Below are 27,135 nucleotides of genomic sequence, written 5' to 3'. Positions count from 1 at the left end.
GTTAGTCACCATACAATACATCATTAGTTTTTGATGTAGTGATCCACGATTCATTGTTTTCCTCTAACACCCAATGCTCCAAGCAGTACGTGCCCTCCTTAATACCCATCACTGGGCTAACACATCCCCCCACCCATCTCCTCTAAAATCCTCAGTTTGTTTCTCAGAGTCCATAGTCTCTCATGGTTCATCTCTCCCTCCAATTTCCCCCCCCTTCATTTTTCCCTTCTTTCTCCTAATGTCCTCCATGCTATTCCTTATCACAGATAAGTGAAACCGTATGATAATTGACTCTCTCTGCCTGACCTATTTCACTTAGCATAATCTCCTCCAGTCCCATCCATGTTGATGTAAAAGTTGGGTATTCATCCTTTCTGATGGCTGAGTCATATTCCATTCTATATATGGACCACATCTTCTTTATCTATTCAACTCTTGAAGGGCACCTCGGCTCTTTCCACAGTTTGGCTATAACAGATACCGCTGCTATGAACATTGGGGTGCATATGGCCCTTCTTTTCACTACATCTGTGTCTTTGGAGTAAATACCCAGGAGTGCAATTGCTGGGTCATAGGGTAACTCTATTTTTAATTTTTTGAGGCACCTCCAAACAGTTTTCCAAAGTGGCTGTACCAACCTGCATTCCCACCAAAAGTGTAAGAGGGTTCCCCTTTCTCCACAACCTCTCCAACATTTGTTGTTTCTTGCCTTGTAAATTTTTGCCATTCTAACTGGTGTAAGGTGATATCTCAATGTGGTTTTTATTTGAATTTCCCTGTTGGCTAATGATGATGAACATTTTTTCATGTGTCTGTTAGCCATTTGTATGTCTTTTTCAGAGAAGTGTCTTTTCTTTTCTTCTGCCCATTTTTGACTGGGTTATTTGTTTTTTGAGTGTTGAGTTTGAGTAGTTCTTTATAGATCTTGGATATCAGCCCTTTATCTGTAGTGTCATTTGCAAATATCTTCTCCCATTCTGTGGGTTGCCTCTTTGTTTTGTTGACTGTTTCCTTTGCTGTGCAGAAGCTTTTTATCTTGATGAAGTCCCAAAAGTCCATTTTTGCTTTTGTTTCACTAGCCTTTGGAGATGTATCTTCAAAGAAGTTGCTGTGGGCTATGTCAAAGAGGTTACTGCCTATGTTCTCCTCTAGGATTTTGATGGATTCCTGTCTCACACTGAGGTCTTTCATCCATTTTGAGTTTATCTTTGTGTATGGTGTTAGAGAATGGTTGCGTTTCATTCTCCTGTATATAGCTGTCCAATTTTCCCAGCATCATTTACTGAAGAGACTTTTTTCCATTGCATATTTTTTCCTGCTTTGTCAAAAGATTATTTGACCATAGAGTTGAGGGTCTATATCTGGGTTCTCTATTCTGTTCCATTGGTCTATATGTCTGTTTTTGTGCCGGTACCATGCTGTCATGGTGATCACTGCTTTGTAATATAGCTTGAAATCAGGCAACGTGATGCCCCCAGCACGTTTTTCTTTTTCAACATTTCCTTGGCAATAAAGGGTCTTCTCTGATTCCATACAAATTTTAGGATTGCTTGTTCCAGCACTTTGAAAAATGTCATTGGAATTTTGATTGGGATGGCATTGAAGGTATAGATTGCTCTGGGTAGCGTAGACATTTTAACAATGTTTATTCTTCCGATCCATGAGCATGGAATGTTTTTCCATCTTTTTGTGTCTCCTTCAATTTCTTTCATGAGTGTACAGATCCTTTACTTCTTTGGTTAGGTTTATTCTGAGGTATCTTATTTGCTGCTATTGTAAATGGAATCGTTTCTCTAATTTCTCTTTTTACTGTTGTGTTGTTAGTGTATAAGAATGCAACTGATTTCTGTGCATTGATTTTGTATCCTGCCACATTACTGAATTGCTGGATGAGTTCTAGTAATTTGAGGATGGAGTCTTTTGGGTTTTCCAAATAAAGTATCATGTCCTCTGCAAAAAGAGAGTTTGACTTCTTCTTTGCTAATTTGAATACTTTTTATTTCTTTTTGTTGTCTGATTGCTGTTGCTAGGACTTCTTGTACTATGTTGAACAATAGTGGCGAGAGTGGGCATCCTTGACATACTCCTGATCTTAAGGGAAAGGCACTCAGCTTTTCCCCATTGAGGATGATATTCACTGTGGGTTTTTCATAGATGGATTTTATGAACTTGAGGAATGTTCCCTCTATCCCTATACTCTGAAGAGTTTTAATCAGGAAAACATGCTGTATTTTGTCAAATGTTATTTCTGCATCAATTGAGAGGACCATATGGTTCTTCTCTCTGCTCTTATTAATGTGTTCTATCACATTGATTGATTTGTGAATGTTGAACCACCCTTGCATCCCGAGGATAAATCCCACTTGATCATGGTGGATGATCCTTTTAATGTATTGTTGGATCCTTTTAGCTAGGATTTTGTTGAGGATTTTGGAATCCATATTCATCAGGGATATTGGTCTGAAATTCTCCTTTTTGATGGGGTCTTTGCCTGGTTAAGGGATTAAGGTAATGCTGGCCTCATAGAATGAGTCTGGAAGCTTTCCTTCTGTTTCTATTTTTTAAAACACCTTCAGGAGAATAGGTATTATTTCTTCTTTGAATGATTGGCAGAATTCCCCAGGGAATCCAACAGGCACTGGAATCTTGCTTTTTGGGAGGTTTTTGATCACTACTTCAATCTCATTACTGATTATTGGCCTGTTCAGGTTGTCAATTTCTTCCTGTTTCAGTCCTGGGAGTTTATACGTTTCCTGGAAGGCATCCATTTCATCCACATTGCTCAGCTTATTGCCATGTAGTTGTTGATAATAATTTCTAGTAATTGTTTCTATTTCCTTGGTGTTAGTCATGATCTCTTCCCTTTCATTCATAAAATTATTAATTTGGGTCCTTTCACTTTTCTTTTGGATCAGTCTGGCCAGTAGTTTATCGATCTTATTAATTCTTTCAAAGGACCAGCTTCTAGTTTCATTTGATCTGATCTACTCTTTCCGGTTTCTAATTCATTGATCTCTGCTCTAATCTTAATTATTTCTCTTCTAATGCATGACTTAGGCAACGTTTGTTGCTTTTTCTCTAGTTCTTTAAGGTGTAGAGTTAGATGGTGAATTCGGAATTTTTCTAATATTTGAGTGAGGCTTGCATGGCTATGCATTTCCCCATTAGGCCCACCTTTGCAGTATCCCATAGGTTTTGGACCAATGTGTTTTCATTCTTATTGGTTTCCATGAATTTTTTAAGTTCTTCTTTGATTTCCTGCTTGACCCAAACATTCTTGAGCAGAGTGGTCTTTAGCTTCCAAGTGTTTGAATTTCTTCCAAATTGTTTCTTCTAATTGAGTTCCAGTTTTAAGGTCTGAGAATATGCAGGGAATAATCTCAATCTTTTCGTATTGGTTGAGACCTGATTTGTGACCCAGTATTTGGTCTATTCTGGAGAAAGTTCCGTGTGCGCTCAAGAAGAATGAGTATTCTGTTGTTTTAGGGTGGAATGTTCTGTATATATCTATGAGTTCCATCTGGTCCAGTGTGTCATTCAACACTCTTGTTTCTTTGTTGATTTTCTGCTTAGATAATCTGTCTTTTGCTGAGAGTGGAGTATTGAGGTCTCCTAAAATTAATGTATTGTTATCAACATGACTATTTTGGTTAACAGTTGGCTTATGTAGTTGGCTATTCCCATGTTGGGGGCATAGATATTTACAATTGTTAGATCTTCTTGTTGGATAGACCCTTTAAGAATGATATAGTGTCCTTCTGTGTCTCTAACTGCAGTCTTTAGCTTAAAATCTAATTTGTCTGATAAGAGAATTGCAACCGTAGCTTTCTTTTGAGGTATATTGGCATGGAAGATGGATCTCCATCCCTTCACTTTCAGTCTGGATGTATCTTTAAGGTCAAAGTGAGTCTCTTGTAGACAGCATATGGATGGGTCCTGTCTTTTTATCCAATCTGCAACCCTGTGCCATTTTATGGGAGCATTTAGGCCATTCACGTTGAGAGTGATTATTGAAAGATATGAATTAATTGTCATCATGTTGCCTGTGAAGACCTTGTTTTTATATATTGTCCCTGTAAATTTCTTTTCTATATCACTCTTGGGGTCTTTCTCCTGTCATAGAACCCCCCCCCTTAATATTTCTTGCAGGGCCGGCTTTGTGGTCACATATTCTTTCAGTTTCTGCCGGTCTTGGAAGCTCTGCATCTCTTCATCCATTCTAAATGACAGCCTTGCCAGATAAAGTATTCTCGGCTGCATGTTCTTCTCGTTTAGCATCCTGAATATGTCTTTTTTTTTTTTTTAAAGATTTTATTTATTTATTTGAGAGAGAATGAGAGAGAGCACATGAGAGGGGGGAGGGTCAGAGGGAGAAGCAGACTCCCTGCCGAGCAGGGAGCCCGATGCGGGACTCGATCCAGGGACTCCAGGATCATGACCTGAGCCGAAGGCAGTCGCTTAACCAACTGAGCCACCCAGGCGCCCTCCTGAATATGTCTTGCCAGCCCTTTCTGGCTTGCCAGGTCTCTGTGGATAGGTCTGACATTATTCTGATGTTCCTCCCTCTGTATGTAAGGAATCTCTTCCCCCTAACTGCCCTTAAGATTGTTTCCTTGGTTCTAAGATTTGCGAGTTTTACTATCACATGCCAGGGTGTTGGCCTGTTTTCGTTGATCTTGGGAGGGGTCCTCTCTGCCTCTAGGACACAAATGTTTGTTTCATTCCCCAGATTAGGGAAGTTCTCAACTATGATTTGCTCAAATATATCTTCTAGTCCTCTCTCTCTCTCTCCACCCCCTGAGGCATTCCAATAATTCTGACACTGGAACATTTCATGGTGTCACTTATTTCTCTGATTCTATTTTCATGGATTCTGTGTTGTTTTTCCCTGGCCTCCTCTTTTCCCTTCTTGTCTATTATTTGGTCTTCTAGATTACTAATCCATTCTTCCACCTCCTTTACCCTAGGTGTTAGATTATCTAGATTAGATTGGATCTCATTGATAGCATTTTTAAGTTCTGCCAATTCAGCTTTCATTTCTGCCCTTAGAGACTCTATGTTGCCATTAATTGATTTCTCCATTCTAGCTACTGTCTTCACAATTGCTAGCCTGAATTCCATCTCTGACATCTTGATTATATCTGAATTAATTTGTGAATCTGTGGCATAAATCATAGTCTCTGAGTCATTCCTATTTTGGGGGTTCCTCCTCCTAGTCATACTGTTGAGGGGTGGTTGAGGGAATGTATAGAGTCCAAATTATTGACCACAACCCAAGCAAGATACACTTGTTTTCTAGGGACCTTAGGGTTGTTGGCCTCTTGTTTTCCTAGCCTGTCTTCTGGGGGAGGGTCCTGCTGCGCTGTTACTCAGGCAACCCTGTATGGTCAGAGTTGCCCTGCCCACCTTGGTGGGGGATGAGCTCAGTGAAAACCTGTTTTGGGGGGCTTTTGTTCTCTGGTGGCCTTCCCTGGTGGCTTCCACATCTCTTCTGAGAGTCAGAGCAGAAGAGATCATTTCCAACCCTCTGCCTCAGAGCAGAGAGATTGCAGTCTGCTCTTCAGTGAGCTCTCCAGGCCACACTATCTCCATTTCTGTGTGTGCTGCTATAAACTGCAGTGTCCTGGGTTGTGCGCCCCTCAGCAGCATTCCCAGTCCTCGCCTCCAGGTCAGGGCACGTCTCTGCCCTTTGTGCTTCTAAAACCGCCAGCTGCCCCCAGTTCGCACGTGGGGTCCTGCTACTCCAGGTTTCCATCTGGCGGGCTGCCCTAAAGTCCTTTCCCCATTGCTACTGGTCTGCGAGTCTGTGCCCTGTCCCCAGTGCAGGTGGATATTGCTCACGGGCGGCGTAGGATCCCAGTGGCTCAGCTCTGTCCCCCTGGATTTATCCTCTGATATCTGCCTGCAGAATCATGGCTCCCTGCTTCGTACCTGGAATCCAGCCGCCTACAATATTCTGTTTGTAGAGATCCAGATCTATCTTCTTACATCTCAGGCTGATTTCCTGGGTGTTCAGAGTGGTCTGGTAGATATCCAGCTCAATTCCTGGGACCGGTTGGAATAGAGTCCCCTACTCTTCCGCCATCTTTTCCTCTCCATCGCTAAATGGTCTTTAAAACTAATTAGAAGGACACCTGGGTGGCTCAGTTGTTTAGGCATCTGCCTTCAGCTCAGGTCATGATCCCAGAGTCCTGGGATTGAGTCCTGCATCGGGCTCCCTACTCAGTGGGGAGCCTGCTTCTCCCTCTCTCTATGCTGCTCCCCCTGCTTGTGTGTGTGCTCTCTCTCTCTGTCAAATAAATAAATAATCTTAAAAAAATAAAACTAGTTAGAAAATTCTGATATAATTTAGATGTAGTACTTTTTCAAAGCCAGGAAATGGATTTTAAATGACCTCAGGTTAAATATTTCTACATTAGATCTCTTTTCTACCCCAAAGTTGAGGTAATTTTATTTAGTTTAATTCAGAGGATTCTGTATTTAAGTAACCCAGTTACTCATATACTAGCAAGTAAAAATTTCATTCATTATTACACTTAAGATGGGTGAATTTCATGGCATATAAATTATACCTCAATAAAGTTGTTTAAAAAAATTTCCATGTAAAAATTTCTGACAAAAACTGTCCTGTGTTTTAAACTATCGTTTTATTAATAATTGAATTTGCTTATTATCAACTTACCTGAATAAATTTCTTTAACAGATGATTTTTCTCCTTTCCCATTATTCTCTTTCTTTATATTTTAAAAATGTAGCATAATGGGTTAATGAAATTACTTACTTGGCAAGAATCTGCTTCTCCCTCTTCCATTGGCTCATCAACCATTTGAAGACCATTTACCTGAAAAATATTGTTCAAAAACTGAAGTTTAGGATTACTAGAACAAGAGTAAGAACTAAGACATTTACCTGAAAAATATTGTTCAAAAACTGAAGTTTAGGATTACTAGAACAAGAGTAAGAACTAAGAATAATATAACCCCGGCATTTCCCATCATGATCTAACAAGATCCACACTTACTGAAACACAAATTTTCAAAGGACACATAGAAGGTACTTAGAAAAGGAACATTCTTAATATGGTTTTCAGATTGTTCTCGAGAATCCTTAACTTTCAGAGCTGAATGTTTCATCTCAAATTATTTAGAGCTTTGCTATGATTTATTAACATACATTAAACATATGACCTTTGTGCTTTCAGTAATATTGTCCCCAGCCAAACACCAAAGGAAAAAGAAAGCATTCAATTAAAAATGGGCAGAACTATATGAGGACTCTGAAAATTAAATAATAGCAAGCAGATAAGGGAGGGAGAACAAAATTCAAAGAATAACCAGCATTATGGTGAGTTTCCTGGGTTTATTTCAAACCTTTATCTCTTGACTTTGACCCAAGAAGATACTAACTGAGTCATGGAACTCCACAGTGGGTATGAATAATATTTGCAAGAAAAACCTCACTTTCTGGAGAAAGGAACAGGAAAATATGCACTTTTGAGCTAGTGAACATAAGAATTACAAGCTTTTTTCCCACTTTTTTTTTTCTTTTTTGATTCCCAGTCCTGCTCCAAGGCAAGCCCCAATCAAGAGAAACCTATCTGATCAGAGAGACCAGGAAAAGAGGCTCATATGATTAAAAAATAAAAGTGTGTGTAAGGGGAGGTATTTCCTGTTATATTTTTCATGCTCTCCTTCACTTCATCCAAAGGGCAGCCCTAATAGTACAAACCTGTGTGACATCATGAAAGACTAAAATTTTGAGAGAAACTAAGTTCTGGTCAGAGGAATCAGGATAAAGGGCCCATGGGAATTGAAGAATCCATAGAAGATATCATGGAAAAGATAGAATGGGAAAAGGAGATCCCCTAATTCTGTGTACAGACACAATTCCCGGCCTCAACAACAAACTGCATGTGTGTGGAATAGAATCTAAGAAGCCTAACAATGGGCTTGAAAACTGAACAGCAACATCAACCACTGATATGGTCTAAAACTAACTACTGAGTTAGTACGTGCAGAGTTCTGACCCAAACAATCTGAAGACATAATTAATGTTGGAACCGTCACACAGAAAGGGTGAGATAGAACTTGAACCTAATCAGGCAGATTGTATGCTGAAACAGTCAAAATTAATAGGTATCAATTCCAGGATAACTCTGATGTTGAAACATCCGACAAGGATTATGCAGCTATTATAACTATGCTCTTTGGTTAAAAATAAACACACTTGAATGGAATGATAAAAAGTTATCAGCAGAAAATATAAACTATAAAAAATGTAAATAATTTTAGACAAAAATAATAATATATGATTTAAAAAAATACTGGATTAGCTAAGAAAATGGAGATGGTGGAGGAAATAGTAAACTTGAAGATACAGCAACAGAAATTAACCAGTATGAAGAAGAAAACGAAAAATGGTTAAAAGCAAATGAACAGAGTCTCAGAGACATACGGAATGTGAGAAAATCTAAATTCCATATAATTAACATCCCAGAAAAAAAGAGAGATACAGAAAGAATTATTTAAATAAATAATGGCAAATCCATCCATATAAATTTGGAAAAGAGAAAAATCTATTGAGACAGAAAATGAACTAGTTATTGCTTAGGGGTATGGGATAAGGAAATGGGGGCAACTGATAAAGGGTAAAATGTTTCTTTATGATGTGATAAAGTTCTAAAACTGTGGTGATAGCTGTGCATATCTGTAAATATTCTAATATTCTGCTGTGTAGAAGCATTTTAGTTTTTTGAGATAACTGACATACAATATTACATTATTTTCAGGTGTACAACACAATGAATTCACATTTGCATACACTGCAAGATGGCCACCAAAATAAGTCTAGTTACCATCTACCACCTTACATATTTAATACAATGTTATTGACTATATACATCATATACACATGACTTATTTGTTTTATAACTGGAAGTTGGTACTTCTTAATTTCCTACAATTACACCTCCCCAGTGCCCTACCCTTCTGGCAACCACCAATCTGTTCTCTGTATTATGAATCTGGGTTTTGTTTTATTTTTATTGCACATGTACATAAGATCATGCAGTATTTGTCTTTCTATGTCTCACTTATTTCATTTAGCATAATACCCTGAAGGTAAATCCATGTGGTTGCAAATGATAGGATTTCATTCATTTTTTATGGATGAGTAATATTCTCTCGTGTGTGTGTGTGTGTGTGTGTGTGTGTGTATACATACATAAATACATGACTTCTTGTTTATTCATTCATCATCAATTGACACTTAGGTTGTTTCCATCTCTTGGCTATTTAAATAATGCTGCAGTAAACATAGAAGTGGAAATATCTCTTTGAATTAATATTTTCATTTTTTTCAATGTTACCCAGTAGTGCAATTGCTGGATCCTACCTACAGTAGCTCTATTTTTAATTTTTTGAGAAACCTCAATACTATTTTCCATAGATGCTGCACCCACATATATTGCCACCAAAAAAACATATGAACATCCATTTTCAGTTGCATCAAAATGAATAAAACAAAGTTTTATTTGTTGTTTTTTCCACATTCTCCCCAACACTGGGTATCTTTTTGATAATAGCCATTTCCACAGGTGTTAGGTAATATCTCTATAGTTTTGATTTGCATTTTCCTGATAAATTAGTGACATTGAGAATATTTTCATATACCTTTTGGCCATTAGTATGTCTTCTTTGTTAAAATGTCTATTGAGATCCTCGACCCATTGTTTTAAATTTTTTAAGTTTTATTTTTTAAGTAATCTTCTAAACCCAACATGGGGCTTGAACTTAAAACCCTAAAATTAGGAGTCGCATGCTCTATTGACCAAGCCAGCCAGGCATGCCTCTCTGCCAATTTTTTAAAACTTTTGCTTTGGTTTGCTTTGGTTTGGTTTTTTTGTAATTGAGTTGTAGGAGTTCTTTCTATATTCTGGATATTAACCCCTTACCAGTTATATGATTTGCAAATATGTTTTCCTTTCAGTAGGTTTTTTTTTTCATTTTTTGTTGGTTTTCCTTTGCTGTGCAGAAGCTTTTTAGTTTGAAGTAGTCCCATCTGTTTATTTTTGCTTTTGCTTCCCTTGCCTTTAGAGTCACATCCAAAAAATATATTGCTAAAACTGACTGATCAAAGAGATTACCATCTAAGTTTTCTTCTAGGATTTTTACGTGTCTGGTCTTATAGCTAAATTTCTATTACATTTTGAGTTAATTCTGTATATAGTGTAGGAGAGTGTTCCACTTTCATTCTTTGGATGTAGCTGTTAAGTTTTTCCAACACTATTTATTAAAGAGACTGCATTTTCCCCATTGTATATTATAGCCACCTTTGTCATAAATAAATTGACTACTGATGTTTTCACTTCTGGACTCATTATTCTACTCCATTGATCAATGTGTTTGTTTTTATGCCAATACCATACTGTTTTGATTAGTTTTGCAATACAGTTTAAAATGAGGGTGCATGGGGGCACTTGGCTGGCTCAGTTGGTTAAGCATCTGCCTTCTGCTCAGGTCATGATCTCCGGGTCCTGGGATCAAGCCCTGCATTGGACTTTCTGCTCAGCAGTGAGTCTGCTTCTTTCTCTCTCTCCCTCTGCCCCTCCCCACCACTCGTTCTCTCTCTCTCTCATTTTTAAAAATTAAATAAATAAATAGTAAATAAATAAATAAAATCAGGGTGCAGGATACCTCCAGCTTCGTTCTTTCTCAAGACTGTTTTGGCTATTCTGGGTTTTGTGGTTCTATACAAATCCTAGAATTATTTAAAATGTTCTAGTTCTGTAAAAAAATTTCAGTGTAATTTTAATAGGGACTACATTGAATCTGTAGTTTATTTGAGGTAGTTTGGACAGTTTAATAATACTAATTCTTTCAATCCATGAGCACAGAATATCTTTCCATTTATTTGTTTCTTCTTCAATTTCTTTCATCAATACTTGCTATTTTTCAGTGTACAGATCTTCACCTCCTTGGTTATATTTATTCCTGTTTTATTCATTTTGATGCAACTGAAAATGAATTTGTTTCCTTGATTTCTTTCTTATTAGCTCTGATAGTTTTGTGGTGGAGTCTTTAGGGTTTTCTATATATAGCATCATGTCATCTGCAAATAGTGAGTTTCACTTCTTTCTTACCAATATGAATGCTTTTATCTCTTTTATGCACCTACTTGCTGTGGTTAGAATTTCCAATACTATGTTGAATAAAAGTAAAGATAATAGGCATCTTTGTCTTGTTCCTGATCTTAAGGGAAAAGCTTTCAACTCTTCACTGTTAAATATTAGCTGTGAATTGGTCATATATGGCCTTTATCATATAGAGGTACATTCCCTCTATACCCACGTTGTTCAGAATTATCATAGATGAATGTTTAATTTTGTCAAATCCTTTTCTGCATCTACTGAGAAGTTATGATTTTTATCTTTCATTATGTTAATGCAGATTATCATGTTGATTTATTTGTAGATGTTGAATCATCCATGCATCCTTGGAATCAATTCCACGTGGTCATGATGTATAATCCTCTATTTAAAAGATTTTATTTATTTGAGAGAAAGGGAGAGCACAAGCAAAGGGAGGGGCAGAGGGACCAGCAGACTCCCCAAGTGGGGAGTCCAACATGGTGTTTGACCCCAACCAACTGAGCCACCCAGGCGTCTCAAAAATTGATTATTTATTTATTTATTTATTTATTTATTTATTTATTTTAAAGAGAGAGAGAGAGGCAGATGGAGAGAGAGTCTTGCAGACTCTGCACTGAGCATGGAGCTGGACGCAGGGCTCAGTCATGACCTGAGCAGAAACCAGGAATCACACGCTCAATTGACTGTGCCACCCAGGCACCCCATATAATCCTTTTAATGTATTGTTGAATTCATTTTCTAATATTTGGCTGAGGTTTTTTGCATCTCATTTCATTAGGGATATTGGCCTATAATTTTTTTTTTTAAGTCTATGTGTCTGGTGTTGGTTTCAGGTTAAAGCTGGTCTTATTATAATTCTTCATAATAATCTCTTATGACCCTTTGTATTTCTATGTTATCACTTGTAGCTTTTCTTTCATTTCTGATTTTACTTATTTGAGCCCTCTTGGTTTTTTGTTGGCAAGTCTAAAGTTTTAATTTATTTTATCTTTTCAAAGAATCAGCTCTTAATTTAATTGATCTTCACTACTGTCTTTTTAGTCTCTATTTCACTTATTTCCTCTATTATTTCCTTCCTTCTACTAACTTTGGGATTTTTTTCCAGTTTAGGTGTAAAGTTAAATTGTTTACTTGAGATTTCTCTTGTTTCTTGGGGTAGGCCTTTATTGCTATGACCTTCCTTCTTAGTACTTTGCTGCATCTGACAAGTTTTGGTATGTAGTATTTCTGTTTTCACTTATCTCTAGATATATTTTTTTTAATTTCTCCTTTGATTTTTTCTATGACCCTGTAGTTGTCCAGTAACATGTTGTTTACTCACCCTGCATTTGTAGTTTTTCCAGTTTTCTTCTTGTAATTAATTTTTAGATTCATATCACTGTGGTCAGAAAGATGCTTCATATTATTCTTCTTGGATTTATTGAGACTTGTTTTGTAGCCTAATATGAAATCTATCTGGGAGAATGTTCTATGTGCACTTCAGAAGAATGTGTATTCTGCTGCTTTTGGATGGAATGTTCTGTATATATCTATTAAGTCCATCTAGTCTAATGATCATTGAAGACCAATGTTTTCTTACTGAAACAAGGTTCATATATGTCTGGATATAATCTATCCATTGATGTAACTGGTATGTTAAAATCCCTATTATTGTATTGCTGTCAATTTCTTCATTTAATAATTTCTCCCTGTTAATATTTGCTTTTACATATTTTGGTGCTCCTACCTTGGGTGCATATATAAGTATTAGATCTTCTTGACCCCTTTATCATCATATAGAGTCTCTCTTTGTTGTTCAGTATAGTCTTTGTTTCAAAGTCTCTTTTGTCTGATATGAGTGTAGCTATACCACCTTTCTTTTCATTTCCATTTCCATGAAAAAAAATTTTCCTATCTTTTCACTTTGTCTGTGTGTCCTTACTTCTGAAGTAAATCTCTCATGGGAAGTATATAGACATGTCTTTCTGATTTGTTTTGGTTTTGTTTTTTTAACACATTCAGCCACTCTATTTCTTTTGATTGGAGGAGTTAGTCCATTTACATTTAAAGTAATTATTGATAGGTACGTACTTATTGCCATTTCATTTTGTTCCAAGATTAGTTTGTTTTTGTAGTTCCCCTATGTTCCTTTCTTCTTTTTCTCTTTATTTCCTTGTGGTTTGATGACTTTCTTTAGTGTTAATATGTAGATTCCTTTTCCACTTTCTTTAGTGTATTTATTATAAAATTTTGCATTGCGGTTATCAGGAGGTTCACATATATGAGTCTATGTAAAAAAAGTCTATTTTAAGTTGATAGCAACTTATATTTGAACACATTCCATAACTCTACATTTTTACTCCCCACCCTACATTTTGTGTTTTTTATTTACACAAAATGAGCAACCCTTTTAGAATTTCTAAAAAAAACAGTTTTATTCAAGCTCAAGTTAGGACTGTCTGGTATACACAATCTTCTTCACAAAGAAGAGAGTGCTTCAGTAGGGGAACATTTAGTGTAGGGTATATACATTTTTTTACATAAACAGTTACAAATTATTACACAAAGAACATTGCAGAAAGTTGTAGACCTTAAGCTTCTAGTATATGCTGGGCTGTATGACTTTAATCTTATGGGAACCAGGGAAGTTTCTTACTTTCTCAACTTTTGTGTTCAGAATGTTCCTTTTTGGTTATTTTCTTTAATGCAGGAGATGTATGATGTGTGATTGGGCCAGAAATAGAACCCATGCTTTGAGGTTTTGCCAAATCATTTTGACCTTGGTAAATATTGAAGTATAGCTTCCCTGGGAGCCTAGGACCAGGCCTCACAAACATTAAAAGGTGAAAACTTCCTTTATCAGATTTTGCATTGTGATTATCATGAGGTTCACACATATGATCCTATGTATATAACAGTCTATTAAGTTGATGGCAACTTACATTTGAACACATTCCATAACTACATTTTTACTCCCCACATTTTATGGTTTTGATGTCACATTTACAGCTTTTTATTTTATAAATCTCATAACTAATGATTGTAGTTTTAGTTAATTTTACTACTTTATTTCCTTTTAATCTTTTTTTTTTTTTTTAAGATTTTATTTATTTATTTGACAGAGAGACACGAGAGAGGGAACACAAGCAGTGGGAGTGGGAGAGGGAGAAGCAGGCTTCCCGCGGAGCAGGGAGCCCGATGCGGGGCTCGATCCCAGGGCTCTGGGATCATGACCTGAGCCGAAGGCAGCCGCTTAATGACTGAGCCACCCAGGCGCCCCTATTTCCTTTTAATCTTAATAGAAGTTTATAAGTGACTTAACCATTACCTTAACTCTATATTTATCTTTTCCAATGAGATTTTTACTTTTGTATGTTTTCTTGTTATTAACTACTGGATTTCTTTTCAGAGTAAAGAAGCCCCTTTGATATTTCTTGTAAGGCTGATTTAGTAGTGAGGAACTCCTTTAGCTTTTGCTTGTCTGGAACACTCTTTATCTTTCCTTCAAAGCTGCAATGATAATCTTCCTGGGTAGAGTATTCTTACCTGGATTTTTTTTTTTTTTTTTTCCTTTCAGCACTTTGAATATGTCACTTTGAAACTCCCTTCTGCTTTCAAGGGAGTTGAGCTGAGAAATCTGCTGATAGCCTTACGAGATTTCCTTTGTATGTAACAAGTTGTTTTTCTCTTGCTGCTTTTAAGATTTCATATCTAGGGGCGCCTGGGTGGTTCAGATGGTTAAGCATCTGCCTTCGGCTCAGGTCATGATCCCAGTGTCCTGGGATCAAGCCCCACATCAGGCTCCTGGCTCAGCGGGGAGTCTGCTTCTCCCTCTCCCTCTGCCTCTTCCACTGCTCATGCGCTCTCTCTCTCTCTCTGTATCTGTGTCTCAAATGAATAAATAAAATTAAAAAAAAAAATTTCATATCTAACTTTTGACATTTTAATTATAATGTGTCTTGGTGTGGCTCTCTTTGGTTTTTTCTACTTGGAATTTTCTGGGATTCCTGGACCTGGATGTCTGTTTCCTTCCCTACATTAAGGGAATGTTTAGCCATTATTTCTACACATAAGTTTTCTGCCCTTTTTCTCTCTTCTCCTTCTGGGACCCCTATAATGTGAATGTTATTCTGACTGATGTTTTGCCAGGGGTCTCTTAAGCTATCTTCATATTTATTTTTATTGTGTTTTCTTCTCCTGATCCATCCAGGTGAGTTCCATTGCTTCACCTTCCAGCTTACTGATCTGTCCTTCTATTTTATCTAGTCTGCTATTGAACCACTCTCATGTATTTTTCAGTGCAGTTAATGTAGTCTTCAGCTCTGTGACTTCTGTTTGGTACTTTGTTTTCTATATCTTTGCTGAAGTTCTGTGTTCATTGATTCTTCTCCCAAAACCAGTGAGCATCTTTGTGAACATTACTTTGAATTCTTTATCACGTAGGTTCCTTATCTACATAATATTAGGTCTTTTTCTGAGGTTTTGTCCCTTACTTTCATTTGGAACATATTTCTCTGTATCCTCATTTTACTTTTCTATGTGTATTTCTATGTATTAGGTGTAACAGCCACCTCTCTCAGCCTTGAAGAAGTGGCCTTGAGCAGGTGATGATCCTTCTTGTTCAAACTTGCCCTAGCTCTTAGTTGTCTCTTGCACCTTTATGGCCATCTAAACCACCTGATTTATTCTTGATATGCCCCCATTGCTGAGAGTATGTCAAGACCTGTCAATAATCCAAGTGGGTGAACTTCAATTAGCTCAAAGCCAGATGCTCAGGCAGCAGTTTTTAATGTATGTAAATATATACAGTTCTGTGGGGCCATAACCATAATCCCTGTTGGCTTCTGGACCAGGAGATCTAGAGGTGTCCCCTGGATGACAGTTGCAAAACTCAGGGCTCCAGATGAGTGTATAAGCTCTTTTCTGGGAGGTCTTGTCAAATTGTAGCAAAGCCAAAGGGGTGTGCAAGATGGTGCCTTCCTGCTTACATTCCCTGGGGATGCCCCTTAGCCTCTAGATATGTGGGTAACCAGAAACCTTTTCCTTAGGCTGAAGCTCCAGGACAGGTAAATGGGCTTTTATACAGCAAGACTGGGGTTGTGTTTCATTCTGCTCTATGTGTAGTGCCCTGGGGCCTGCCAAGTGCTGTCTTTCCAATTGTTACAATTCCATGGAGCTCTTAAATTCCAGCCCTCTTGGCCACCAGGGCCAAGCAATCAAGTGGTGATCCCTGTGTGGATTTCATGCTCCTAGTGGCTTTAGCAAGGCAGCTGGAGAGTGTAGTGGGTGGGACACACTTGCAGGCTTCAGAAGGCAAATGTGGGAAACATGTCTGCAGGCACCTATGGGCTTCAACCATTCAGAGAGAGCCTTTGTGCACATACACACAGGCTTCAGGCTGGGAACTGGAGTATGCTGTGACAACTCACACTCACCAGTCCAGGCAGGGTGTGGGTAAATGTCATGACCACCTGTGCTTGCAGATTTTAGCAAGGGAGCAGGAGAACTCCATGATCATTCATACTTGCCCACCCCAGGAAGGAAACTGGGTAGTACTGCAACAATCCATGCTTCCTCCAGTTTCAGCAGGTGTCATAACTGCTCACCCCTGCCTGGCCCAGCAAGGTGGTGGATGGGTGCTGCATTTGAACCAGTCCACCTGTGCTAGCAGGCTATGTGGAGAGCACAACAGTGGCATCCACCAGCATCTTTCTCTCTAGGGAACATCTGGACTGTCTCCTTTTCCAGAAGATGCCCCCAAATACACAAATGAATCTCTCTCACATATAATCTAGGCAGTTTTGGAACGGCTCTTTTTTTCTCTGGGTCTTGAGGCAAGCAGGACCAACCACCAGCCCTGAAAAAAAGGAATCTCAATGTCCTACAGCACTTTGGCACCCCCAAACATCAGTCCCATTGGTTTTCAAAGCCAGATATTCTGGGCACTCATCCTTCCAGTGCAGATACCAGGGGAGAGTGCATAATGTAAGGCACCAACCCCTTGCTCCTCAGGGAGAAGCACCAGTCTGGTGAGATTCTTCCTTACTGTGTGTTGCTGTGCTGGGGGTTGAGGTTTTTGGTAAGACCAGGTCTCTGATTCTCTGTCTTGATCCTTTTATTTTTTATTGTGGAGGGGATTCCATCAAGTTCTCAAATCTTTTGGAGAGAGAAATGATCCATACCTATTTGTAAATATGGTGTGTCTGTGAGAGGAGGAGAATTTAGGACCTTCCCACACCACCAACCTGGACCCTGCTCTGTACATATTAAATGGGTGAATTGTATGGTATGTGAATTGTGTTTCACTAAAGCTGTTTTTCTTTTAATGGTTAAGAATTTCCCAAATTGGGTGAATTATATAAATTTACAATTTAAAGAAGCTTAGTGAACCTCAAAAGGGTAAAATTAAAGAAAACCACCCCAAGGCATATATTAATCAATCTACTTTAAAACAAAAGAGAAAAGGGGGGAAGTCTGGAGAACAATGAGAGAAAACAAACATATAAACATCAAATTGAATAACTGCAGATTTCTTATAAGAAATCATGGAGGTCAGAAAACAGGAATATATTACCTGAGATATTTGGAAACTTATGTTAATACAAAAATACAGACATGATTGTGTATAGAAGCTTTGCCTGTAATTGTCAAAAACTGGAATCATTCAGATGTCCTTCAATTGGTAAATGGAGAAAGAATACTCATCAATAAAAAGGAAGAGCTACTGATACTTTCAACAACATGGTTAAATCTTAAATGCACTGAATCCAGACCCAAAAAGCTAAATGTTTTACAACTACATGTATATGACACACTGAAAAATACAAAACCATAGGGAAAGAATTTGTATCATTATATTCCAGGGGCAAGAAATAGAGGAAGGGGAATACTAATTAGCAATGAAAAGGAATGATCTATTTGATACATTTAACAACATGAATGAATCTCAAATACATTACTGAAAAAAAAAAAAAACTGAAAAGGCTACATACTGTATGGTTCCATTGATGTAGCATTATAGCAAAGGTAAAATTATAAGGTATGGAGCAGGACTTAGCAGTTGTCAGAGGTTAGGCTACGGGTGGGGTGAATTAAAAAGAGGAAGCAATGGGAATTTTGGAGGGTGATGGACTATTCAATAGCTTGATTTTGGTTGTGGTTACACAGCTCTATGAATCTGTCTAAACTCAGAAACATACATGAAAATGAGTCAAATTTACTGTATATAAATTTTAAAATAAGCTTATTAAGAAGTAAATGACCAAAAAAGAAAAATCCACAAGTAAATGACACCCTACCCCACAAAAAAGTAAATGACCCAGCATTATTTATTTGATTAGCATCTTTCTTTTTTTTTCCCTCTCTTTTTCAACCAGGTAAAACTGGTATATAACATTATATTAGATTCAGGTATACACCAAATATATTTGATACCTGCATACACTACAAAAATGAACACCAAAGTAAGTTTAGCTCCCATCTATCACCACATAATTGACCTTCTTCATACTTTTTGCCTACACCCCAAATCCCCTCCCCTTCGATAATCTACAATCTTTTCTCTGTATCTATGCATTCTGCTTCACTCATTTGTTTTATAGATCCCACTTACAAGTGAAATCATGTGATTTGTCTTTGACTTACTTTACTTAGTATAATACCGTCAATGTCTATCCATGTTGTCACAAATTACAAGATTTCCTTCTTTTTTATGGCTCAGCAGTATTCCAAAGTGTGATATATATATATAGATATATCTCACATCTTCTTTATCCATTCATCCATAGATGACACTTAGGTTGATTCTGTATCTTGGCCATTATAAATAACACTGCAATGGACATAGGGGATAGGGGTGCATGTATCTTTCTGAATTAGTGTTTTGTTTTCTTTGAATAAATACCCAGAAGTGGAATAGTGGGATAATATGGTAGTTTTATTTTTAATCTGAGGAAACGCCATACTGTTTTCCATAGTGACTATCCCAATTTACATTCCCACCAAGAATATGAGATTACCTTATCAACATCATCTCTCCAACACATATTACATCTTCTCTTTTTGATAATAGTATTCTGACAGGTATGAGATATCTCATTGTGGTTCTGATTTGCATTTCTCTGATGATTAGTAATGTCAAGCATCTTTTCATGTGCCTCTTGGCCTTCTGTATGCATTCTTTGGTAATCTATTCAGATCCTCTGCCCACTTTTTAATCAAATTGTTTTCTTTTTTATTATTGAGTTGTATGAATTCTTTTATATATTTTGGATATTAGCCCTTTACTGGATATATGATTTACAAATATTTTCTCCATTCAGAAAGTTGCCTTTTTTGTTGATGTTTTCCTTCACTGTGCAGAAGGTTTTTAGTTTGATGTAGTCTCATTTGTTTTTACTTTCATTGTCACTGCCTTTGGAGCCAGACACAAATATCTCCAAGAGCAATGTCATGGAGCTTACCACCTCTTTTCTCCTAGGAGTTTCGTGATTTCTGGTCATACATTGAAGACTTTAATCCATCTTGAGTTAGTTTTTGTGTATGGCGGAAGACAGTCATCTTCCTTCATTCTTTTACATATAGCTATCCGGTTTTCCCAAAACCATTTATTAAAGAGACTGTCCTTGCACCATTGCATATTCTTGGCTCCTTTATCATAAATTAATTGACCATATACGTGTGGGTCTATTTAATGGCTCTCTATTCTGTTTCCACTGATCTATACATCTGTTTTTATGGTAATACCACACTGATTTGATTACTAGTTTTATAATATAGTTTAAAATGTCATAAACTAATTGACCATATATGTATGGGTCTATTTAATGGCTCTCTATTCTGTTCCATTGATCTATATGTCTATTTTTATGGTAATACCACACTGATTTAATTACTATAGTTTTATAATACAGTTTAAAGTCAAAGAATGAGATTCCTCCAGGTTTGTTCTTTCTCAAGATTGCTTTGACTATTCAAGGTCTTTTGTGGTTCCATATAAATTTTAATATTATTTGTTCTAGTTCTGTGACACCACCATTGAAATTTTGATAAGGATTGCACTGAATCTATAGATTTCTTTGGGTAGTATGGACATTTAACAATATTAATTCTTCCAATTCATAAGCTCAAAATACATTCCCATTTTTTTGTGCTTTTAATTTCTTTCATCAATATCTTATAGTTTGCAATGTACAGGTCTTTCTCCTCCTTGGATAAATTTATTCCTAGGTATTTTATTCTCTTTATTGCCACTGTAAATAGGATTGTTTTCTTAATTTCTCTTTCTGGCAGTTTGTTATTAGTGTATAGAAACACAACCAATTTCTGCATATTGCTTTTCTATCCTGCAATTTTACTGAATCTATTAGTTCCAAGTTTTTTTGGTGGAGTCTTTAGGGTTTTCTATAGATAGTATCATGCCATCTGCAAATAGTGACAGTTTTACTTCTTCATTTCAATTTGTATTCCTTTTATTTTTTTCTTGCCTAACAGCCATGTCCAAATCTCCCAATATTATGTTGAATAAAAGTGACAAGAGCGTGTATCCTTGTCTTGTTCCTGATCTTAGTGGAAAAGATTTCAGGTCTTCATCACTGAGTATGATGCTTGCTGTGGGTTTTGACACCACATACAGCCTTTATTATATTGAGGTACATCCCCTCTATATCCACATTGTTGAGAGTTTTTCTCATACATAAATGTTGAATTTTTTTAAATGTTTTTTTCTGTCTATTGGGAGAATCATATTGTTTTTATCTTTCATTTTGTTAATGTGGTGTATCATGTTGATTGATTTGCAGATGTTCAACCATCCCTGGATCCCTGGAACCAATTCCATTTGATCATGATGTATGATGCTTTCAATGCATTTTTGAATTCAATTTGGTAATATTTTGTTGAGGATTTTTGCATCTATGTTCATCAGGGATATTAACTTGTAATTTTCTTTTTCTTTTCTTTTTTTTTTTTTTTTCCATGTCCTTGTCTGGTTTGGGTATCAGAGTAATGCCTGCCTGGTAAAATGAGTTTGGAAGCTTTCCTTCCTCTTCAATTTTTTGGAAGAGTTTGAGAAGGATAGGTTTTAACATAGGTTTCATTCATAAGTTTTATGAAGGTTGCAATCATCTTTGAATGTTTGGTAGCGTTGACAGTGAAGCTCTCTAGTTCTAGACTTGTTTTTTGGGAGGTTTTTGATTATTGATTCAATCTCCTTATTAGTAATAAGTCTGTACAGATTTCCTATTTCTTCATGATCCAGTTTTAGAAGATTGTATGCTTATAAGGACTTGTCCATTTCTTCCCTTTCTAGTATGTTGGTGTATAATTATTCATATTAGTCTCATGATCTTTTGTATTTTTGTGGTGTCAGCTGTAACATCTCTTTCATTTCTGATTTTACTTATTTGAGCCTTCTCTTTTTTCTTGGTGAGCCTACCTAGTGGTTTGTCAATTTTGTTTATCCTTTCAAAGAAGCAGGTCTTAGTTTCACTGTTCTTTTCTATTGTTCTTTTGTCTGTATTCATTCCCCTTCTAATCTTTATTATTTAATTCCTTCTATTAACTTCTGGCTTTTTTTGCTCTTTTTCTATTTCCTTTAGATGAAAATTAAATTATTTACTTGAGATTTTTCTTTTACCATAAGGTAGGCCTGTATCACTATGAACTTGTTTTAGAAATGCTTTTGCTGTCTCCCATAGATTTTTGTTTTTTAAAGATTTTATTTATTTGACAGAGACACAGCGAGAGAGGGAACACAAGCAGGGGGAGTGGGAGAGGGAGAAGCAGGCTTCCTGCCTGCTTAGCAGGGAGCGCAATGCGGGGCTCGATCCCAGGACCCCGGGATCGTGACCTAAGCTGAAGGCAGATGCTTAACGACTGAGCCACCCAGGTGCCCCTCCCATAGATTTTAGTAAGTTGTATTTCCATTTTCATTTGTTCAATTTTCCCCCTTTAATTTCTTCAGGAACCCATTGGTTGTTCAGTAGCATAATGTTTAATGTCCACATATTTGTGATTTTTCCCATTTTCTTGTAATTGAGTTCTAGTTTCATACCACTCTGGTCATAAAAAATGCTTAATATTATTTCAGTCTTCTTAAATATATTGCAACTTGTTTCATGGCCTAAAACATAATCTAGCCTGAAGAACATCCCATATGTACTTGAGAAGAAAGTGTATTCTACTGCTTTTGGATGATATGTTCCATATGTGTCTATTAGATCCACCCAGTTTAATGTCTTTTAAGGCCGTTGTTTCCTTACTGAGTTTTCTGTCTAGATCATCTATCCTTTGTAGTGGGATATTAAAGTCCCCTACTATTACTGTGTGCTGTGATTCTCCCTTTAGGTTTGTCAGTATCTCCTTTTAGGTTTATCAGTATCTACTCAATTTAGGTGCATAAATCTTTACAAATGTTACATCCTCTTGTTGGATTGACCCCTTTATCATTATGTAATGCCCTTCTTTGACTTTTTACAGTATTTGTCTCATCTTTTTTGTCTGATATGAATATAGTTACACCAGCTTTCTTTTCATTTCTTTTTCCATCCCTTCACTTTAAGACTGTGTATGTCCTTAGAACTTAAATGAATATCCTGTAGGCAATAAAGAGATGAATCCTGTATTTTAATCTACTCATCAATTCTATCTTTTGATTGGATATGTAGTCTGTTTATATTTGAAGAAATTATTGATAGGAATTTACTTATGTCATTTTGTTGTTTTCAGACTGTTTTTGTAGTTCCTCTGTTTCTTCTCTTGCTCTCTTCCCTTGTGGTTTTGATGAATTTCTTTAGTGTTATGCTTAGATTCCTTTATCACTATGTTTTCTGTATCTAAGTGCTTTCTTTGTGGTTACCATGAGGTTCACATGTAATGGTCTTTATATACAGAAGTCAATTTTAAGTTAGTAGCACTTAAATCTGAACACATTGTAAAAACTCTACATTTTTATCTCCATGTTTTATGTTTTCACATCATATTTTATATCTTTATTATGGGTATCCCTTAACTAATTATTGTAGTTACTTTTACTACTTTTGTCTTTTAACCATCATACTAGCTTTGTAAGTGGTTAATCCACTACCTTACTATATATTTGCCTTTACCAAGGAGATTTTTTAGATTTTTTTTTTTTTTTTTTTTTAGTTTCCTTTAACATTTCTTGTAAGACCAGTTCATTGGTGATGATCTCCTTGAGCTGTTTTTTTTCTGGAAAACTTTTTATCTCTCATTCAATTCCGAATGATAGCCTTGCCACATAGAGTATTCTTGACTGGAAGTTCTTTCCTTTTAGTGCTTTGAATATATCATGCCACTTCCTTCAGACCTGTTGAGTTTTGCCCAAAAATCAGCCCACAGTCTTATGGAGGTTCCCTTGCACCTAACTTTTCTCCTGCTGCTTTTAAGATACTTTTTTTTAAAACTTTGACATTTAATTATATTGTATCTCTGCAGATCTCTTTGGGTTCATTTTATTTGAAACTCTCTGGGCTTCCTGGACCTGGATGTCCAATTCCTTTCCCAGGTTAGGAAAGTTTTCAGCCTCTATTTCTTCAAGTAAATTTTCTGCTGCTTTCTCTCTCTCCTTCTTCTGAAATCCCTATAATGTAAATATTATTCCACTTCTTGTCCCATGAGTCTTTAAACTATCTGGACTTTTTTTGTTGTTGTTGTTGCTCTATTTGGGTTACTTCTACTGCCCTATCTTCCAAGTCAATGATTTATTCTTCTATTTTTTCCAGTCTGCTATTGAAACCCTCTCATGTATTTTTCAGTGCAGTCATTGTATTCTTCAGTTCTGTGACTTCTGTTTGGTACTTTCTTATGTTTTCTATCTCTTTATTGAATTTCTCACTATGTTCAGCCATTCTTCTTTCAAGTTCAATGAGTATCTTCATGACCATCAATTTGAATACTTCATCAGGAAGATTACTTATTTCCTTTTCATTAAGGTCTTTTTCTGAGGTTTGGTGTTGTTCTTTTGTTTGGAACACATTCTGCTTCCTCATTTTGCTTGACTTTGTGTTTATGCATTAGGCAAAACAGCTACTTCTCCCAGTCTTGAAGGAGTCTTTGTGTTGAAGATGAACGGTGTCATTCAATCTTGCCCTAGCTCTTGACTATCTTTCAAACTTTTGTGATTATCTAAGTAGCCTGATTTACCTTAATGGGTCCCACTTGTTGAGGGTGTACTAAAACCTGACAGTTTCTGAAAGGGAGTGATCTCATTCAACACCTAGGTTCAGGCTGATTGAAAGCCAGTTCCTCAGGCAGCAGCATTTAAAGTATGCAAATATATACAGTCAGACCACACTCATAGACCCTACTCACCTCCAGACTAGGAGATCTGGATTTATCCTTGGGTAAATGTTGCAAGGATTAGGACTTCAGAGAAGTATATAAGTTCCTTTCTGGGAGGTACCAGTGAGCTGTGGCAAGGCCAAGGGAGGGCACACAAATGCGTGTCCCCTTACCTGCATTCCTTCAGAGTGCCTCTGTAGCTTTTAGATTTGTGGATAACCTGAAGCCTGTCCCTCAGGTTGAAGTGTCAGGACAATGAAATGGGCCTTTTTCATGTGCAGACTGGAGGTATGTTTCAGTCTGCCCCCTGGGTGTGGTATCCTACCCAGAACCATCTTTCTGATTGTTATCATGCTGCAGAATCCAGGAGTGCAACCTCCTCTGGCCACCAGAGCCAGGGAATCAAGAGTATCCCCTGTGTGGACTACACTTACCCACCAGCTTTAGCAAGGTTACAGGAGAGTGTTGGGATCAGGGTATGCCCATGTCTTTCATGAGGCCAGGAAAGAGTGCTGGGAACAGGGCATGCCCATAGCTTTAGTAATGCTGGAAAAGAGACCCTAGTGGTGGGGCATGCCCATGGTTTTAGGAAGTCCTGAGAGGAGCACTGGGAGGGTAGGAAGACCTGAGAGGAGCACTGGGAGAGTGGAGTAAAGCCATGACTATGGCTTTACTGAAGCCAGGAAAAAGTGTTGGGGGCAGGGCATGCCTACGGTTTTAGTGATGCTGTAAAATACCATGGGGGTGCAGCACCCCATGGATTAGCAAGGCAAGAAAAGAGAACTAGCAGTGGGGGATGCGCACAGTTTAGCAATGCTGGAGAACACTTGTCCTTAGCTTTAGCAAGGTTGTATCCACATACCACCTATGCTAAGTAATGGAAGAATGCAAAAAATGGTGCTCTCCAGCATTTCTATCCTGGAGGAAAATCCCAACTAATCCCTGCCCCTCCAGCAGACTTTCTAAGATTAGCAACTGAATCACCTTCACATATAATCCACTCATCTCTCAAACTGCTTTGTGCTGGCTCCCAGGATAAATGAGTCCATCAGCAAACCCCTTTAAAGGAGTATCTCAGATCCCCACAGACACCCCTGGTCTCCTGGGTGTAAGTGCCATTGGTTCCCAAAGCCAGATGTTCTGGGGACTTTGTCTCTCTAGTGCATGTCCCAAGGGTTGGGATGCCCAATGTGAGGCACAAACCCTTCACTCAAAAAGGAGAGGCTCTGGGCTTCTGAGACCCCTCACTATTGTTTGTTGCTGTACCAGGGATGGGGTCTTTGGCCAGACCCCATCTCTACCTCTCGTATTTGTCTCAATGTGGCACTTTTATCTCTCATTGTAGAGGAAGCTGTTCAACTGGCTTTCAGTTCTTTTTCAGCGGGAATCATGCCATGTGTAATTATAGATTTAGTGTGTCCATGGGAGGAGGTGAGTTCACGATCTTCTTATGTTGCCATCTTAAACTGGACATAGCATCTTTCTTTTTTGGAGGGTTTTATTGTTTTATTCTTAAAGATTTTATTTATTTATTTGAGAAAGAGAGAGAGCACTAGCTGGGGGGGGATGGCAGCAGAGAGACAGGAACAAACAGACCCCCTGCTGAGTGGGGAACCTGACATGGGGCTTGATCCCAGGACCCTGAGACCATGACCTGAGCCAAAGTCAGATGCTTAACCGACTGAGCCACCTAAGAGCCCTGGACATAGCATCTTTCTTCTAAAACAACCCATGAGTAACAAATAGTCACCAATGATGTCTATTTTGCTAATAGATCCATCAGTCCTCATCTTACTTGATGTTGCAGTTGACAACTCTTTCCTATTTAAGTCTATGGATTCTGTGGTATCACACTTTCATTATTTTTGTTCTTTTTCAGTATCGATGAAACATTGTAGATCCCTAGGAAATGGACTTGGGTCACCTTCTCATCACACTCTACTTTCTTTCCCCAGACAGCTAAATTACTGACATGATTCACATTTACTCAGAGACTATTCTCCTGAACTCCTGATCCATATACGCAACTACCTACTTGACATTTCCACTTGCTTATCTCACATCTCTCAAAAATAACGAATACAAAAAAGGAATTGGTGATACCCCCACATAAACACACATAAAAATTGCCTTTATTTCAGGGTTCCCAATTTCAATAAATAGTACCACCATCTACTATCTTACCTCAAAGGCACATATAATACAATGGAGGATAAAAAAAGAAAAAAAAACTGTGACTGATTCATCAGTAACATACAGGAAGAGGCACATTAAGCAAAAACAGTTCACAAACCAATATTAAGACAGAGTCCTAACTTAAAAAAAAAAAAAAAAAACACAGAGTCCTGATAACTGAAATTTTACTACAAAATGACTCTCAGGATTATCCATAGAAAAGGTAATACTGCTCTCCTCTGTTACCTTAGTTATTGGTTACTTCCTTATCAGACTATCTTATAACAAATTTACGATGAATTTATAGGTCTGAAAAAACTAGAAATAAAATTAATCCGAATGAGTCCAAGAGATCACTGCATACTAAAAATCATTTCAGTCCACAGAAATCTTTAACAACAGAACATTCCATTACTCTCATCTCATCTACCTTCAATAAGGTACCAAGTTCTCAATATAAGAATACTCATTCCTATACAGAACCTCAACATTCACTAATATTTACTAAAATTTAAGTCATTTCAACCTGT

The 27,135-nt window shown here is 37.3% G+C and overlaps 1 protein-coding gene across 3 annotated transcripts in view; it reads right to left on the bottom strand.

Annotated features, from left to right (window-relative positions):
* Nucleotides 1-27,135, bottom strand: part of LOC118528854 (ribosomal protein S6 kinase alpha-6) — a 201,712-nt gene that overhangs the window by 136,305 nt on the left and 38,272 nt on the right. For all 3 annotated transcript variants that reach the window (XM_078065436.1, XM_078065437.1, XM_078065438.1), the window contains exon 2: nt 6,782-6,841. In XM_078065436.1, coding sequence (XP_077921562.1) covers nt 6,782-6,841 — 60 coding nt within the window. The remainder of the gene's footprint in view (nt 1-6,781; nt 6,842-27,135) is intronic.

Source organism: Halichoerus grypus, chromosome X, assembly GCF_964656455.1.
Source record: "Halichoerus grypus chromosome X, mHalGry1.hap1.1, whole genome shotgun sequence".
NCBI lineage: Eukaryota > Metazoa > Chordata > Mammalia > Carnivora > Phocidae > Halichoerus > Halichoerus grypus.
The sequence above is the reverse complement of the archived record's forward strand: the minus strand, read 5'-3'. Positions and strand labels throughout refer to the sequence as shown.